This window comes from Phocoena phocoena, chromosome X (genome assembly GCF_963924675.1).
Source record: "Phocoena phocoena chromosome X, mPhoPho1.1, whole genome shotgun sequence".
Lineage (NCBI taxonomy): Eukaryota > Metazoa > Chordata > Mammalia > Artiodactyla > Phocoenidae > Phocoena > Phocoena phocoena.
In genome coordinates this window covers 42,997,986-43,013,205 of record NC_089240.1, presented here as the reverse complement: position 1 = coordinate 43,013,205, position 15,220 = coordinate 42,997,986, and the positions used below count along the sequence as shown (strand labels likewise).

At 53.2% G+C, this 15,220-nt stretch overlaps 1 protein-coding gene across 2 annotated transcripts; it reads right to left on the bottom strand.

Moving 5' to 3' along the window:
* Window positions 1-478: 478 nt before the first annotated feature.
* CCDC22 (coiled-coil domain containing 22) lies at window positions 479-13,816 on the bottom strand. 2 transcript variants are annotated; one of them, XM_065900825.1, is made up of 17 exons: window positions 13,670-13,719; window positions 12,447-12,624; window positions 7,599-7,731; window positions 6,747-6,853; window positions 6,536-6,602; window positions 6,257-6,435; window positions 4,141-4,335; window positions 3,545-3,607; window positions 3,332-3,451; window positions 2,670-2,789; window positions 2,464-2,580; window positions 2,257-2,358; window positions 2,068-2,175; window positions 1,720-1,815; window positions 1,438-1,497; window positions 1,283-1,357; window positions 742-855 (listed from the first exon to the last, which is right to left on the bottom strand). In XM_065900825.1, exons 1-17 carry the CDS (start codon window positions 13,717-13,719, stop codon window positions 742-744), a joined length of 1,884 nt encoding a protein of 627 aa, XP_065756897.1. The 2 variants fall into 2 exon arrangements, with proteins under 2 accessions (XP_065756899.1, XP_065756897.1); XM_065900827.1 differs by lacking the exon at window positions 1,720-1,815 and having other exon boundaries at window positions 479-855; window positions 13,670-13,816.
* Window positions 13,817-15,220: the final 1,404 nt, after the last annotated feature.

Sequence of the window (15,220 nt, the reverse complement as noted above, 5' to 3'; positions counted from 1 at the left end):
CCTAAAACACGAAGAGCCTGCCTCAGTACACTCACACCACCTCAAATCCGCAGTCACACAAACAGTCACACCCGAGCACAGTCCTGTCAACCCACATGCCCCAAAGCACACACCCGTAGCCAGCTTCCAGGCCCACAGGTGCAGCGTCACACGGGGCATGCCCAGACACCCGCACAGAAGCAGCCTCGGTACCTTCAGGATCTCAGGTCCCAGAAAGCCACACAGACACATGCTGGTCACACACGGTATCACACAGCTCCCGACACAGACGCTCGGTCGCACAGACTCTCTGAACTCACCCGCGTGTCTCACACATGCACACCCACAAAGCACCCCAGTGGGCGTCCTGAGTCCCGCGCAGACACCCAGGGCCATGCACACCGACTCACCAAATGTACCCAGTGTCTCACCTGCCACCCGCCCCCTCCCCCATCCTGAGCCCTGTGCCCTGTGCCCCCATCCATGCCTCAGCTTAGACTGCAGACAGAGCCCCTCATTTATTTGAGATCCAAGGCCCCAGCCCCCAGCACCCTCCGCAATAAACTGCAGCTGAGCTTCCACACTCTGGATGGTCGCCCCAGATAAGGGTTGGGGTCAGGTGGGCAAGGGTCTGGGGCCAAGACTACAGCAGGAGGAACTGGACCACAAGCAGAGGGCATGGCCCGGGCCAGTGCTTGGCCAGTGCCCCCAGCACCCCAAATCCCTGCCTGAGGCCTGGGGGAGACCTCTGCTGGGGGCTGCTCAGGCCTCACGGACCCGGCCCAGGAGGCCAGCGTTCTCCTGGCGAAGGGCTCGGTAGTCCTCACGGATCTTCTCCAGGTTGCTGAGGGTCTTCTTGCCCATCTCCGTCTCAATCTAAGGCAATGCGAACCGCAGCCCTTCAGCGTGCAGGGCCGCTTTCCCAGCTCCTGCTCACCAGCCCCACCCCATCACAGCCACCCAGGGCCCCTCCCGTGCTCCTTCCACCCCCTCCAACAGCAGCCTGCTCTGTCCCACCGCCAGGCCTCTGCACGTGTCATCCGTCCACCTAAAGCATCCTTTGCTATGTGGCAGGATCGCCTACCACATACTCGAGCTGAAGCCTCTGCCAACGGCCCTGGGAGGCAGGCGTGAGGACCCTCAGGGGGAAGGAGGGGGCCAGAGCAGGCCACTGGGCTGCTCCAGGTCACACACACAGCACCTAAGGGGCAGGGCTGCGTCTGGTTCCACAGCCTCTCTTGGCATAAACCGAGGAGCTGTCCCCGGGCCTGCCTTGGTTAGCCCTCCCAGCCCCAGGCCTCACCTGCTCCTCAAGGTCTCGAACCTCCCGCATGATTGTGCCCGTGTCCTCGATGGTCTGGATGAGCTGGCTGCAGTTCTGGGGACAGCAGGAGCAGAAGGCTTGCACCCCAACTTGGCCCCACCCCAGCCAGCCCCCAGGCACGCTTCTCCCCTCACCTCATGCAAGGCAGCTAGATACTTGTAGGCCTTCCGAACAGCATCGTCCTTTTTGGCATCCTGACCAGACAGAGGAGACCCTGAAGGTGTCGGTGGGCTGTCCCCGCCTCACCCTGCCCCTACCCCACCCCCACCTCCAGGCCCCCACAAGGCCACCCTCTCCCACTCCCTGACTTCATCTTCCCCAGGGCAAAGCCAGGCCCGAGCATCAGTGTACCTACGAGGCTCACACAGGGCCCAAGGCCCACCCCACACCCGCACCCAGCCCGGCCTGCCCCACACCTTGAACACAAGCTCATCAGTCACCGCAAACGTCCGGTCCAGCTTCCCAGACAGGGAGTTGATTTCCTTCTGAAGCTCCTTCGTGTCAGACAAGATCTGGCAGAGACCAGGGTAGCCGTGAGCCCGTCTGGGGCGGGCAGCCGGCCAGCTGAGGGCATTCACGTTTATGCTGTCCCATCCAGACAGGGTCAGGGGTGGCTGGAGTGGACTGTGTGGGGCTCTTCTGTGTCTGGCCAGATAGCTCTGACTTTCAGAGGGTGTGAGGTCCCCGTGTAGCCCTGCAACACACATCCGCCCCTTCGGCATATCTACCCATATGACCCACCCTCCCTGGCCACGATGGCGTACCTTAGTGATCTCTTCCTTCTGCTTCCGGATGTTGCCCACAATCTCCAGGATGCGCTGGGTATAGGCCAGCCGAGACACATCTCTGGGCAGGGTCTCGAGCTCTGACATCTAGGCAGATACAGCAGGTGCTCCCTTAGCACCCACACCTCCCCAGCTCTGAGTGGCCCAGGGCCCCCACACGGGCCTTACCAGCTGCTTATAGACGTCCTCCTTCCGGCGGGCCTCTTCAGCAGCTGCCCGAACACTCTGGTGCAGCTCCTGGATCTCTGCCAGCCGTCGAGAAGATTCCAGCTGCCAGGACCCCACGGGTAGAGGGCAGTGAGGCAGAGCGCAGGGCTAGCCCCCTAGGGAGGGACCGAACCCGCCCCACCCATGGCCCCGGACCCCACCACCTACCTCTCTGCAGTCCTGGAGCTTTCGGAGGTGGCGGTACTCAGCGAGGAGCGGAACACGATGCTTTTCCCACTGACCTGCCAAGTGGATGACCCGCTGGGCACTGCTCTCTACCACGAGCTAGGGGTGGTGGCAGGGGGACTACATGTCACACTGGCTGGGCCCATCCAACTCCGACCCTCCCGGCCCAGCCGCAGCGCCAGCCCCACCTGCAGCTTGGCAAGGTTGGCAGCCCCGTCGGGCAGCAGCTCCACCGCCCGGCTCTTCAGGCGCAGGGCCTGTTCGTGCTCCGCTGTGCTGAGCTTGCTCTGCCGACACTCGGTCTCCACCTGGCACCCAGGATCCCCGCTCCCAGTCAGTGGGGAAGCCCCATGCGCACCACAACCTCCCAGCCCCCACTAAGCCTGGAGAGCCCTGGCCTAGCCCAAGGCCCTCAGATGACAACACATCCCTCCAGGGGCCCTATGGGCCCCTCGGACCCCTCCTGATAGTAACAGAGACCTACAAGCAGTGACAGGCACCCACAGGCCCCTCTGACCCCTCCACCTCCACACTGACTGCCCAGGACCCCTGACGAGCCCCACAAGCCCCTACAGAGGCCCACAGACACTTACACCCCTCCCGATTCTCACAGACACCAAGGCACCTCTAACCCCTGCAGGTCCAACACCACCCCCACCCCCAACCCTACATCGCCCTCTCACTCCCACTGATTCTCCTGAACCCTCAAGAGGCCCACAGGTCCCCAGTGTCTCCCATGAACCCTTCTGACAAGTGCAGACCTCTACAGAGTACCCCCTCAAGTCCCTCTAAGCCGTCTAGGCTGGACTTGTGACCTGACCCCGGTGGACAGCCCCTCTCCCACACCCACCTGCACAAGGCTGATTCCCAGGGTCTTCATGTTGGCTTCAACCTCTTCAATGTTGCGATTCACTCCCTCCAGCTGCTCCCGAAGAGACTCCAGCTCCTGCTCCTGAGCTGCCCATGTGTCCTGGGAGGCACGGGCAGTCGGGGTGGGGGTGTCAGGCCAGAAGACAGCCAAGGGCCCAAGACACCTCCCCCGCCTCACCATTGCTCTGCTCACCTGTTCAGGCCGCCGGGAGGTGGCCGGCACATCTGACACCTGGGCTGCCTGGGCCTCGGGCTCCTGGGGAGCGAGAAAGGAGCATCCTGGCTGTCGGGGAAAGCCCTGCCCCTCACAGCCCAGCCTCAACACCCACCAAAAGCACCTTCCCAGCACCATACCCAGGTACAGTACCACTGACGGCTGTCAGAACGTGTGTGAGGATCAATGCGCTCTCTGTGACCTTAGACTGGAGTGTTTGCTCATAAAGAAACCTCCCTGACGCTGACACAGCTCTTGCCCATCTGCCCATGAGAAGGATGAGGGCCCCTCTGGATGACCATCCAAGGAGAGAAGATATGTCCAGAGGAAACTGCCCAGGAAAAGCTGGGGTCTGCACAAAGAGCAGCCCTACACGCTTACATAGTTCCCACCCCTCTACCCTTTCTCCACGGAAGTTCCCAGGAAGCCAGGGGACCGTTCTGGGTGCCCATCCACCATGGGGAGAGGGCAGGTGGGAACACGGGCCCCTGTATGGATAAAATGTGGTGTGTGTACATAAAGCAATACTGCCTTGGCCCCATCAGCACGTCCCAGGGCCACTCAGGCCCACCCACCAGATGGAAGGTGAACTTCTCTGAATGTGTGAAGCGGGAGCCCTTGGGAGCACCAGTCCTGGCGCCAGCACCCCAGGCCTGCAGCAGCTCTCCCAGGTCTCGGGCTTGTTGGGGGGGCCCCGGCCGGCCCCAGGTCTGGCGCAGATGCTCGGCCAAGTGCTTCTGCAGCCGCTGCCGCTGAGTCCGAGTATCCTCCTAGAAACAGTGGAAAAGTGTGGAGGCCTGCTGGGTACCCAAGGCCCTGCCTCCACCAGGGAACTGCTTGACAAGGTGCTACCCCCAAGTCACACCAGCCATCCAGCCTCTCCCACAAGGGGGCCTGGACCCACTCTCCTGGTCCACAGGCCTGGGAGCTCCCTGAGGACGGGGCCTCCTCTTCTTCAGCCCTGCTTCTCTCTACCCACTGGCTCCCTGCACTGGAGGAGGCTGTGGGAAGGGAGAGAAGTAAGCCTGCAGCCCCCAAATTAGAGACCGACACTCAAAAGATATGTGGGGACAGAGCGGAAACCGAGTCAGAGGTGCTGGGCAAAGAAGGGGGCAGAGGCAGAGTGGAATTGAGAGAGAGAGAGAGAGACATGAGAACAGAGGCAGTTTTGAGACAACTGGAGAAATCTGATTACGAACTCAGTGTTGGATGGTATTAAGAGGTCACTGTTACCAATACAGGGGACACGGGTTTGAGCCCTGGTCCAGGAAGATCCCACATGCCGCGGAGCAACTAAGCCCATGCACCACAACTACTGAGCCTGTGCTCTAGAGCCCGCGAGCCACAACTACTGAGCCTGCGTGCCACAACTACTGAAGCCCACGTGCCTAGAGCCCGTGCTCCACAACAAGAGAAGCCACCGCGATGAGAAGCCTGCGCACTGCAACGAAGAGGAGCCCCTGCTCGCCGCAACTAGAGAAAGCCTGCACGCAGCAACGAAGACCCAATGTAGCTAAAAGTAAATAAATAAATAAATTTAGGGGAAAAAAAGATGTAATAGGTTCTGGTTCAAAAGATAAAATGCATACACAAAGCTTTAAAAAAAAAACAAAAGAAAAAGAGGTCACTGTTAATTCTGTTAGGTGTGAAAATGGCCCAGGGGTTGTGTTAAAAAGTGAATGCCCTTATGAGTTAAGAGACGTCTGCTTAAGTATTTAGAGTTAAAATGATATGATGTCTGGGACTTGCTTTAAAATATTACAGAAAAAAATGTTAGAGAAGGGATGAGGAAAGATTGGCAAAATGCTTATATCTTTTTTTTTTTTCTCCTTTTGGTTGTGCCTCGCGACTCGTGGGATCTTAGTTCCCCGACCAGGGATTGAACCTGGACCCTCAGCAGCGAAAGCGCTGAGTCCTAACCACTGGACCGCCAGGGAATTCCCACAAAAGGCTTATAATTGAAGGTGGATGGCAGGGACATAGAGTTTATGAGACTATTCTCTCTACTTCTGTGTCTGAAATGCCTGTAAGTTTAAAAAAGAGAGAAAAAGATGACAGAACAAATGGCAGCGGAGGAGGCGGAAGGAGACAGTTCCAGAGGCGGACAAAGTGGGGAGAGGATGGGGACAGATACTGAGGTGGACAGAGGGGAGATGGAGGCGGATATAGAGGTAGATGAGGCAGAGACACAGAAACGAGGAGACAGCAGTGGGGAGAGAGAAAGAGGGGCAGCAAAACCACAGAAGGAGAAAGCCAGTGATGAGAAGAGACGGTGCAGAGGTCTGGAAGCCACACATCGGTGATGACGGCAGAGACAGAGAAAGAGGGAGCGAATCAGGGGCAGGAAGAAGGTAGTAGAAACAGGGAGGAAGGGAGCAGATCCTGACAGCTCTGGCTGCCTGTGCACGTCCTTCGGTGGAACATCGCCCTCAGAAGACAGCAGTATCACCACCCGTGTCTCACAGCAGGAAGCGGACACTCCGAGGGGCCATACTGACTTGTGCGAGGGCCACAATCTTTCTGACTCCAATGTTCTTTCAGGCAGGGAGCCAGGTAGTTGCACACAGGGAGGAGACGATGGAAGAGAGGGACAAAGTGGGCAAAGGAGAGGGGCAGAGGACTAACGGGAAACGAAATGGGAGCCACAGTGAGCAGGGACCTCGTCAGCAGGGACCAAGCACTGGGCAGTACCTGGACGGGGAGGCGGGATGCCCGGTGGACCCAGTCCTCATCCCTGGGGCGGTCCCGGCCCGTGTGCTGGCAGAGTTGGATGGCGTGGCGTTCAAGGAGCGAGGCCACCCTCGCAGCAGGCTGCGGCACCTGGGCGGGGGCTGGTAGCAGCAGGGGACTCGCCTGGAACTCCCGGGGCTCTGGAGGCAGCAACAGAGTCAGCCGGCCCTCCTGCCTCACCATGCAGTTAGGCCCACCTCTACCCCTCCCCCCAGCCCCTCTCCAAAGCCTCATCGTCACCTCCTCTGGAGAGCAAATCAGGCATGAACAGCCTGCTGGCATGGAAAGGCTTCTGGTGGGCCGAGCCCTGGTGAGAGAGCAGAATCAGACCTCTAGGATGAATCGTGACGGGGGGCACCAGGGGGAGGGGGCCAAAAACCTGAGCACCCAAATGGGGACAAGGCAGGCAAGGCAGCAACAAACAACACTGACATGAGTTGAGGGGTCCCACCTGGAGGTGCTGCAGCTTAGGAGTGCGAAGGAGGGGTGGGACCCAGGGCAGGGCTAGCTGGTCCCGGATTTGGCTCCCGATGGCCCGGAGGAGGATCGCTGAGTCACCTAGGGAAGTGGGGAGGGAGTGTCAATCAGGTGACAGTGCCACAACTCCAAAAATGCATACCCTGGGAGAGCAGCCTGACTGCCGCCCCAGAGACACATATCTATGTAGCTATCATTCTCACACTCAGACGTTCAACAAACACTTATTAAGCACCTACTTGGTACCAGTCGCCATTCTAGACCCTTGGGCTACTTCAGTGAACAAACATAAATATCCTCCTGCCCTCCCGCAGAGGCAGGTAGAGGAGAGCGTGATCAAGGTCGTAAGTACAATACAGAAGACTGTCAGGTGGTCATCAGGAAAGGAAGATAAGGACCATTGAGAGGAAGATATAATTTTAAACAAGGCAATCCAAGGAAGGCCTCCCTGAGGTGACCTGTGAACAGGAACCTCCAAGAGGTAAGGGAGTGAACCAGGAGGCTATCTGGGTGAGTAAGCCAGCAGATGCAAAGGCCCTGAGGCCAGAGTGGCCTGGTGTGGTTAGAGTAGAGTGGGCGAGGCGGGGGCAAGGCAGGAGGTGAGGCAGAGAGGCCCCTTCCAGCACCAACTCCCCACCTGGGTCAGCCCAAGCCCCAGTTCCCTTCCCTCTGCCCTGCATCCCCTCTCCCAGCCCCAGTCCTCCCACCTAGTTCTCCTGAAGACATATACCCCACACCCACCAGTCAACCTTTTCACCACTTCCACCTCTCTCAGCCCCCACAACACCCTCTCCCTCACCCCCACCACGCCCCAGGCACCCCATACCAGCAGGCTGGTCTGCGTCCTCAGAGGCATCAGTGGGCAGACGTTCAGCCAAGAAGAGAAGCAGGTCCCGGAGGTCAGGCTCACTGGGGTAGAGGAAGTTCTGATAGCCAAGCTCCAAGGGATATCCCAGGTCCTGGGGGTGGGGAAGAGTGGCCACTATCAGTCAGGCAGGCAGGATCCTCCTGTTCTGGGAGCCCAGGGCTGAGACCACAAACGCTCCCACTCTCTCACCAACCATCACCCTCTGAACTTCCCCTTGGCTCACCAAGGCCTTCAGAGCTTTAAAAATTAAAGCTCCGGGGACTTCCCTGGTGGTCCAGTGGGTGTGACTCCATGCTCCCAATTGCAGGGGGCCCAGGTTCGATCCCTGGTTGGGGAACTAGTTGTGGCATGCGTGCCACAACTGAGAGTCCGCATGCCTCAGCGAAGGTCTTACGTGCCGCAACTAAGACCGGCGCAACCAAAATAAATAAATATTAAAAAAAAAAATAAAATTAAAGCTCTGGCCTCTCTAAAAATGACTCAAAATCCAGAGCCATGAAAGAGAAGATGGGTATTTCTGAATACATGAAAAAATTTTTAAAGAAAAATTACAGTGAGCAAAGTCAAAAGCATAATGACAAGCTGGGAAAAAATGTTTGGAGTTCATATCGTAGGCAAAGAGTGAATCTTTTTCACTAGTATATAAAGAGTACCTAAAACTACACAAGCAGAAAGACCAACGGTGCAACAGTAACAGAGGCAAAAGATAGGAGCAGACAATTCCCAGAAAGAGAATGAAACACGGCCCTTAAACATATGCAAATATGTCCAACTTTGCTTACAAGAGCGACTTGAATTGAAAGCACGCGGAGAGACGCCACACGAGCATCACCGATCCGGGACAACCTGACGTGACGTTCTCCTGAGGTCCACTCGGGCAGGGAGATACTATCACTTGCACAGAGTTCCTGCCCCAGACCTGAATCTAGTCATGAGCAAACGATCAGACCAATTCAGATTATGGGGCATTCCAGGAAACAACCAGCCTGCATTCTTCAAAAACATGTATCATTGCAAAAAGAAACAAAGAAACAAAAACTAAGTAGGACTGCTGGATACAGAAGATTAGAAATGTAACAGTGATATGAAATGTATGATCCTAGATTGGACTCTGTAGTTGGAAACAAAAAGAGCTAAAAAGGATATTTTTGTAACGACTGAGGAAATTTGACCACGCACTAAATATTAGATACTATTACTCTATCAATATTCAGTTCGTGGGTGGGATCATGATACTGTGGTTATACTGGCAAATGCCCTTTTACTTGGGAGAGACGCACTGAAAGTTTTAGGTATGAAGTGTCATGATGTCTGCTGTTTTCAAAAGGTTCAGAAAAAAATGTGCGCGCGCGCACGCGCGCGCGCGTGTGTGTGTGTGTGTGTGTGTGTGTGTGTACCCAGATAGAAAGAGTGGAGGAAAATGTTAACAACACAGAAAGCTAGGAGAATGGTGTTATTTTTCTGTTTTTATTTTTCCTTAAATTTGAAAGTTTTTCAAAGTACAAAGCTAGGAGGAAAACTATACAGAGAGACTATTCCTCACCTATTGAATGGGCAAAACTCTGACAATACACTCAGTGGGTGAGGCTGTGGGGAAACAGGCACCCTCCCGTACACTGCTGTTGGGAAGGCAGAAATTAAACAATCCCAGTGAAGGCGATTGGGGAAAATCTAACAAAATGGCGTATGCGTTTACCCTTCCACCTAGCAATCCTACTTCTAGGAGTTTACCCTGAAGACAGGCCTCCAACAATTCAAGAATATATATGCACAAGATTATTCATTACAGCATTATTTGCAAAATATTGGGAATTCCCTAAATGTCCAAGCATAGGAGAGGGGTTGAATAAACTACAGTGCATAAATACAATGAACTACTCTGCGGCCGCAAAAAGGAAAAAAAAAATGATTGCCTGATATGAAATGATTTCCAGGATATGTGGCAAGGGGAAAAAATAAGGTAAGAAACTAGGTATATGCTCTCTTTTGTGTAAGAAAGGGGGGAAATAAGAATATATATTTATATTTGCTTATATCTTCATTTTTTAAAAACCGGAAAGACACACAAGAAACTAATCAAGGTAATCCCCTTACAGCAGACGGGTAAGGGTAACGAGGTGAACGGTCTGGAGTGCCAGTGGGACTTTTCAAGGTATTGTGTTACTTCTGTCACACCTTGGAGATTTCTTTGACTCTTTCAGTAGTTAACCATCTTTTAGCCAGTTAACAATTCTTTATATTGAAATTTCCCTATTCAAATTACTGCTGGGGTTTGTGTCTCTGGACTGGACACTGACTGATAAAAATGACCCACACAAAATAGTAAATAATGTTTTTAAAAGAGGCTATGGGCTTTGGAGTCAAAAAGATTGGGGTTGAAATCCAGCCTGTGCTACTCAACTGGCTATAAGGCCTTGGACCGGTTATTCAACCACCAAGAAGCTCAGTTTCTAGCTGTAAAATGGGGCTGACAGTACTTTCCCAATGTGGATGCTTTAAGGGATAAAAGGGCCCATCAAGGTTCTGGGCCAGAGTTGCATGGATTCTGAAAGCATACTTCGTGGATGCAAATCCAAGCTTTGCTTCTTACCAACTGGGTAACCGCAGGCAAATCACTTAACCTCTCTGAGCTTCACTTTTCTCACCTGAGAAAAGGGATACCAACAGTGCCTACTTCAGAAAGTTGTCACCAGAATTCAGTGAGTTAACACCAGGTTACCACAATGCCCAGCACAGAGCACACACTCAAAAAACATCATTATTATACACACATATGTGAACTTGGTCACAACGTAAGATACATTTATTTCAGAGGATCACAGTCAAAACAGTGTGAAAACCACTGTCTTTTAAGCTACTTTACTTTGGGTTTTTTCCGACACCTGCAATCAAAGGGCTGTGACTGATACAGAAACTCACTCCAGGAGTGGGGTGTGTGAAATGACAGACACCAAAGTATGGAAGTGGCTGAGTCGCAAAAAGTGGTGCCAGGAGTAGGGCACATGAAGAGGCAGACGCCAGAAGGCGGCAGTGCTGAGCCAAGGTGGGCGACATGAGCAGCACCAGCTGGGTTAAGAGAGACCTTTTCTACCTGCTCAGGGCAAACCGAGGCTCTGGGGCCAGACAATCACGTGAACCTCTCAATCACGGAAAAAGCCATACTCACGCTAAAGTTAGTGTGAGGAAAAGTAGGTCACCACCAAATCCAGTGGGAAACAGCACCGAGAGAAGGGAGGAAGAGAAAACTGGGGGAAGCCTGATCCCCGGCCCCTCCTCAACACGCCCCACTGTGCACCCTCCTAGCCAAACAGGACACAAGTTTCCCCTTATAAAGTGCCATCCTCGAGAAGACAGCCCCAGGCCAGGGGACAGACCGCCTGCCTCGAGGGCCACCGAGAGCCCCAGACAGAAGAACCTGAGAACTCCTGAGAACTAGGTGAACCAGAGAGCCAAGGGAAGGGTAGAGCTCTGAGGCCTATTTCTAAGAGACAGAAACTGCACAAGCAAGGAACAAATTCAAGAAACCTGACCACCCAGTCCCTTGGGGCTAAGTGGAAGGTTTCACTGTAGTTACTCTATTGTCCCTCTACCACCATATACTGAGTACGCTGGGCATGTTGACATTCATTACGTAGCCACAAGTTGCTGGAACACAAGCAGCCAGATCAAGCCTATCCAATAATAGTGATACCACTTGCACAAAGCTTACTATATCCAGCTTTTCACGTATGAACTCATTTTTTTTTTTTTTTTGGTACACGGGCCTCTCCCTGTTGTGGCCTCTCCCATTGCGGAGCACAGGCTCCGGACGCGCAGGCTCAGCGGCCATGGCTCACGGGCCCAGCCGCTCCGCGGCATGTGGGATCTTCCCGGACCGGGGCACTAACCCATGTGCCCTGCATCGGCAGGCGGACTCTCAACCACTGCGCCACCAGGGAAGCCCTGAACTCATTTTTAATCCTCACAGCAACCCTATGTGGTAGGTACAATTCTTACCCTTTTTACACATGAGAAAACTTAAGCCCAAAGAGGTTAAGAGACTAGCCTAAAATCCCAGAACTAATGAGCCAGGAGAAATGACATTTACTTGGAGCCCTTGGATATAGTAACTGGACACAGGTCTGTACTGGGGAGGCATGAGTGCTTCACCAGAAGGCACTTTATTTACAATAGAGACAGTATGTAAATTATTCTCACGAGAGGTAAGCTGCAACAGGGCAGAGTAAAGTTTTAGTGCAGACACTGTTTTAGTTAAGCAGCATATCTTCCTTCGGGTAACCCTCCCTCCCCCAACTCCAAGTGATCCTGAAGGAGCAGCCAATCACAGTGCCCTGTAGGGATGACCAGGTGACCCAAGCTGGCCCAACCAGAGAACGTGGTGGTTAATTTCAGCCTGAGCACGTGACTCAAAACAGGGCCTTTTCGGGAACTGGTAAATGGATACTATAGGGGGAAAAGTTCTTGGTACTAAGCTCAAAATATGAGAGCCAGGGGCAACTCAGGCACAAACTGGATCAACTCATTTAATCCTCAGGACAACCCTACTTTTATCATCTCGATTTCACAGATAAGGAAACTGATGCCCACAGGGGCATCAGTTAGCAAGGTCACACAGTTAACAAGTGCTGCAGCCAGGGTCTGAACTACTCAGGCAGTTTGACCACAGAGCCGGCAGCCTTAACCACTAATGAACGCTAAGCCACAACGGGAGGTGGCAGAGAGGAAAGTCAAGAGTCTCAAAGGAGCTTGGTGACTTTGTGAAGGAGGAAGGAAGAGGCTGTGTGTAATTGGGAGGAAGACACTCACCATACAGGCCTGAGCCAGGCTCATGGCCAGACGGAACCGGGCAGACATAGCAAGAGGCAGCAGGGGGCTAAGGCCGGAGCCCACAGCAGGGTTGATCACACGCAGGCAACGGACCACAGCTTCTACAACCAGCTCAGTGGTGAAGGCTCGCAGGGTCTGCACATCTGGAGGAACTGCCCTGAAGAAGAAGGAGGCAGTCTCGATAGGGGGTGGGGGGAAGCAGTCAGGAAACAGGGAGGATGAGGCTGGGCCGTGCTGCCTTCTGGAAGCCCTAGTACTGGGATGGGGTGGGGAGGGTGGCCACAGTTCAGACAGGTCTTGGGTGTTGCTGGCTGACTTCCATTTGGAAAACTGAGAATGGGGGGAGTCCTCAGGTCCTAAGATCTTGGTGTAGAATGGTGGATGGAAAGGATCCGAGTTCAAAAAATCTCAAATTTCCCTATGCCTAAAAGCCCCAAATTTCTGGGGTCTGGGAAGGCCTAGGAGCCCAGATGGAATAGTCTCTGGGTTTCTGCATCCCCAGATATCATGTTTGCTGCATGTCAGAGGCCCCTAGATACTGACCTGCTAGGATTTTGAGACTAGATGTTGGGAGGCTGGAGTTTTCAGGAGTTCCAAATGTCAGAGTCCCTGGGTATCAGGACCACCCAGTCTCAAGCAATCCAGAAATCAAGCTCCCTAGATGTTGTCATCTTGGGTTTTTAGGACCCTCGAATGCAGGAGTCCTTGTGCGTCGGGGTCACCAAGCATTAAGGCCACCAGATTTTAGAGTCCTGGGGTTTTAAAAGGCTCAGGTATTGGGAAACCAGGTTTGAAGGTTCCCAAGTATCCAATCCCAGGGAATTTTGGAGTCCCTGAGTGCCAGGATCCCAGAGTTTTAAGTTCCCTGGTTCACAGGATAAAGGTGGCTTAGAATCTCCAGATGTCAGAGTCCCAGGGTATTGATGTCAAGATCCACAGATTTCAGGATCCCGGGTCTTGAGGTTCCAAGGTTTTAAGGTCTCGAGGTGTCTAGGTCCTGGAGTTTGGGGTTTACCAAGTGTAGAGGTCAAAGGGTTTGGGAGGCCCCGTGTGTGTGTGCGTGCGTGTGTGTGCGTGCGTGTGTCTGTGTAAGGAGGAGGGAGGGTCTTAGGGTCCTGAAGTTGCAGCCCTAGATGTCAAGGTCCAGAGTTTTGGAGTCCCGGATGTGGGCATTCCGGGGTGGGCGGGGGCTGTGTCCTTACGTGCCGGCCTGTCGCAGGGAATGGATGAGGATTCGGTCCGCCTCCTCCATGGTAGAGCCGTGTTGGAGTCCGAGGTTGGGTCCAGGGCCGGGTCCGAGCAAGAGAGGCGCAGCTGTGGAAAGCCCGCTCCCTGCTCGCGGTCCAAGGGGTGTCACGGGCTGCGCGAGGAGAGCCGGGAAGTGTAGTTCCGAGACCCAGTTCGGCGCAAGCCGGATGCCTGTCGTTCTGGTGTGAATGGGCGCGCGCAAGCTTGAGCGTGCAATGGCTGCTGGGAGTTGTAGGTTTGGTTTTGTTTGTTTTCTCTTTCCTGCAGCCCAGTGCGCTCTTCCGAGTCAGCAAAGGATTATACTGCACGCGCAAGTGTGTGTGTGTGTGTATGTCTGGAAGGAAGGGGGAAGGAGCGGGACGGAGAGAGACTTCTATACTCATTCATTTAAGGCAGCATTCATCTTCTAGATTGTAAAAGTGTACAAGTTAAGGCAGGGGCTTTCGCACAAAGCGACTAGGTTTGAGTCTCAGCTCTGCAACTTGCTAACTGTGCAACCGTGGGCAGGTTACCTAGCTTCCCTGTGTCTTAGTTTCCTCATCTGTAAAATGGAACTGTTAATGTACCTGCTTCCTAGGATTAAACAGAATTAACTCACGTAAAGCAGCGTTGAAATGTGTGCCTGATACATAATACAGTAAAAAACAAAAACAAACAAAAACCACTATGTAAGTTACAGTCACTAGTATTCATGCATTCAATAAATGCTTTATTTTAATGTTTTATATATATATATATATATATATATATATATATATATATACACACACACTCCAGAGAATAATTACATAGTAAACATCCATATAACCACCATTCATGAAAAAGACCACCCTGTCTCCACTGCTCAGTAGTGCCACGTTTGTCATAAATCACGTGTACCTGTATGTGGGACTCAGTTTCTGAACTCTATGCTGTTCGTAATTTCTCTTGCTTTATAACAAGCTTTGATACCTGATATAGCAAGTCCTCCCATCTTGTTATTTTTCAAAGGATTTTGGCTTTTCTAGGTCTTTTGTATATCAATATACATTTTAGAATCAGTTTGTCAAATTTCAAGGAAAAATCTCTTGAGATTTTAAAAAATTAATTTATTTATTTTTGGCTGTGTTGGGTCTTTGTTGTTGCGCGTGGTCTTTGTTGCAGCAAGCGGGGGCTACTCTTTGTTGCGGTGCGCGGGCTTCTCACTGCAGTGGCTTCTCTTGTTGCGGAACACGGGCTCTAGGCGCGCGGGCTTCAGTAGCTGTGGCTCGCGGGCTCTAGAGCGCAGGCTCAGTAGTTGTGGCACACGAGCTTAGTTGCTCCGCGGCATGTGGACTCTTCCCGGACCAGGGCTTGTGTCCCCCGCATTGGCGGGCGGATTCTTAACCACTGCACCACCAGGGAAGTCCCTTCTGAGATTTGTGTTTGGGACGGCATTGAATCTCTGGATCACTCTGGGAAGAACTGACATCTTCACAATTTGACTATTTCAGTTAGTAAATTTAATGTATCTCTCCATTTATTTG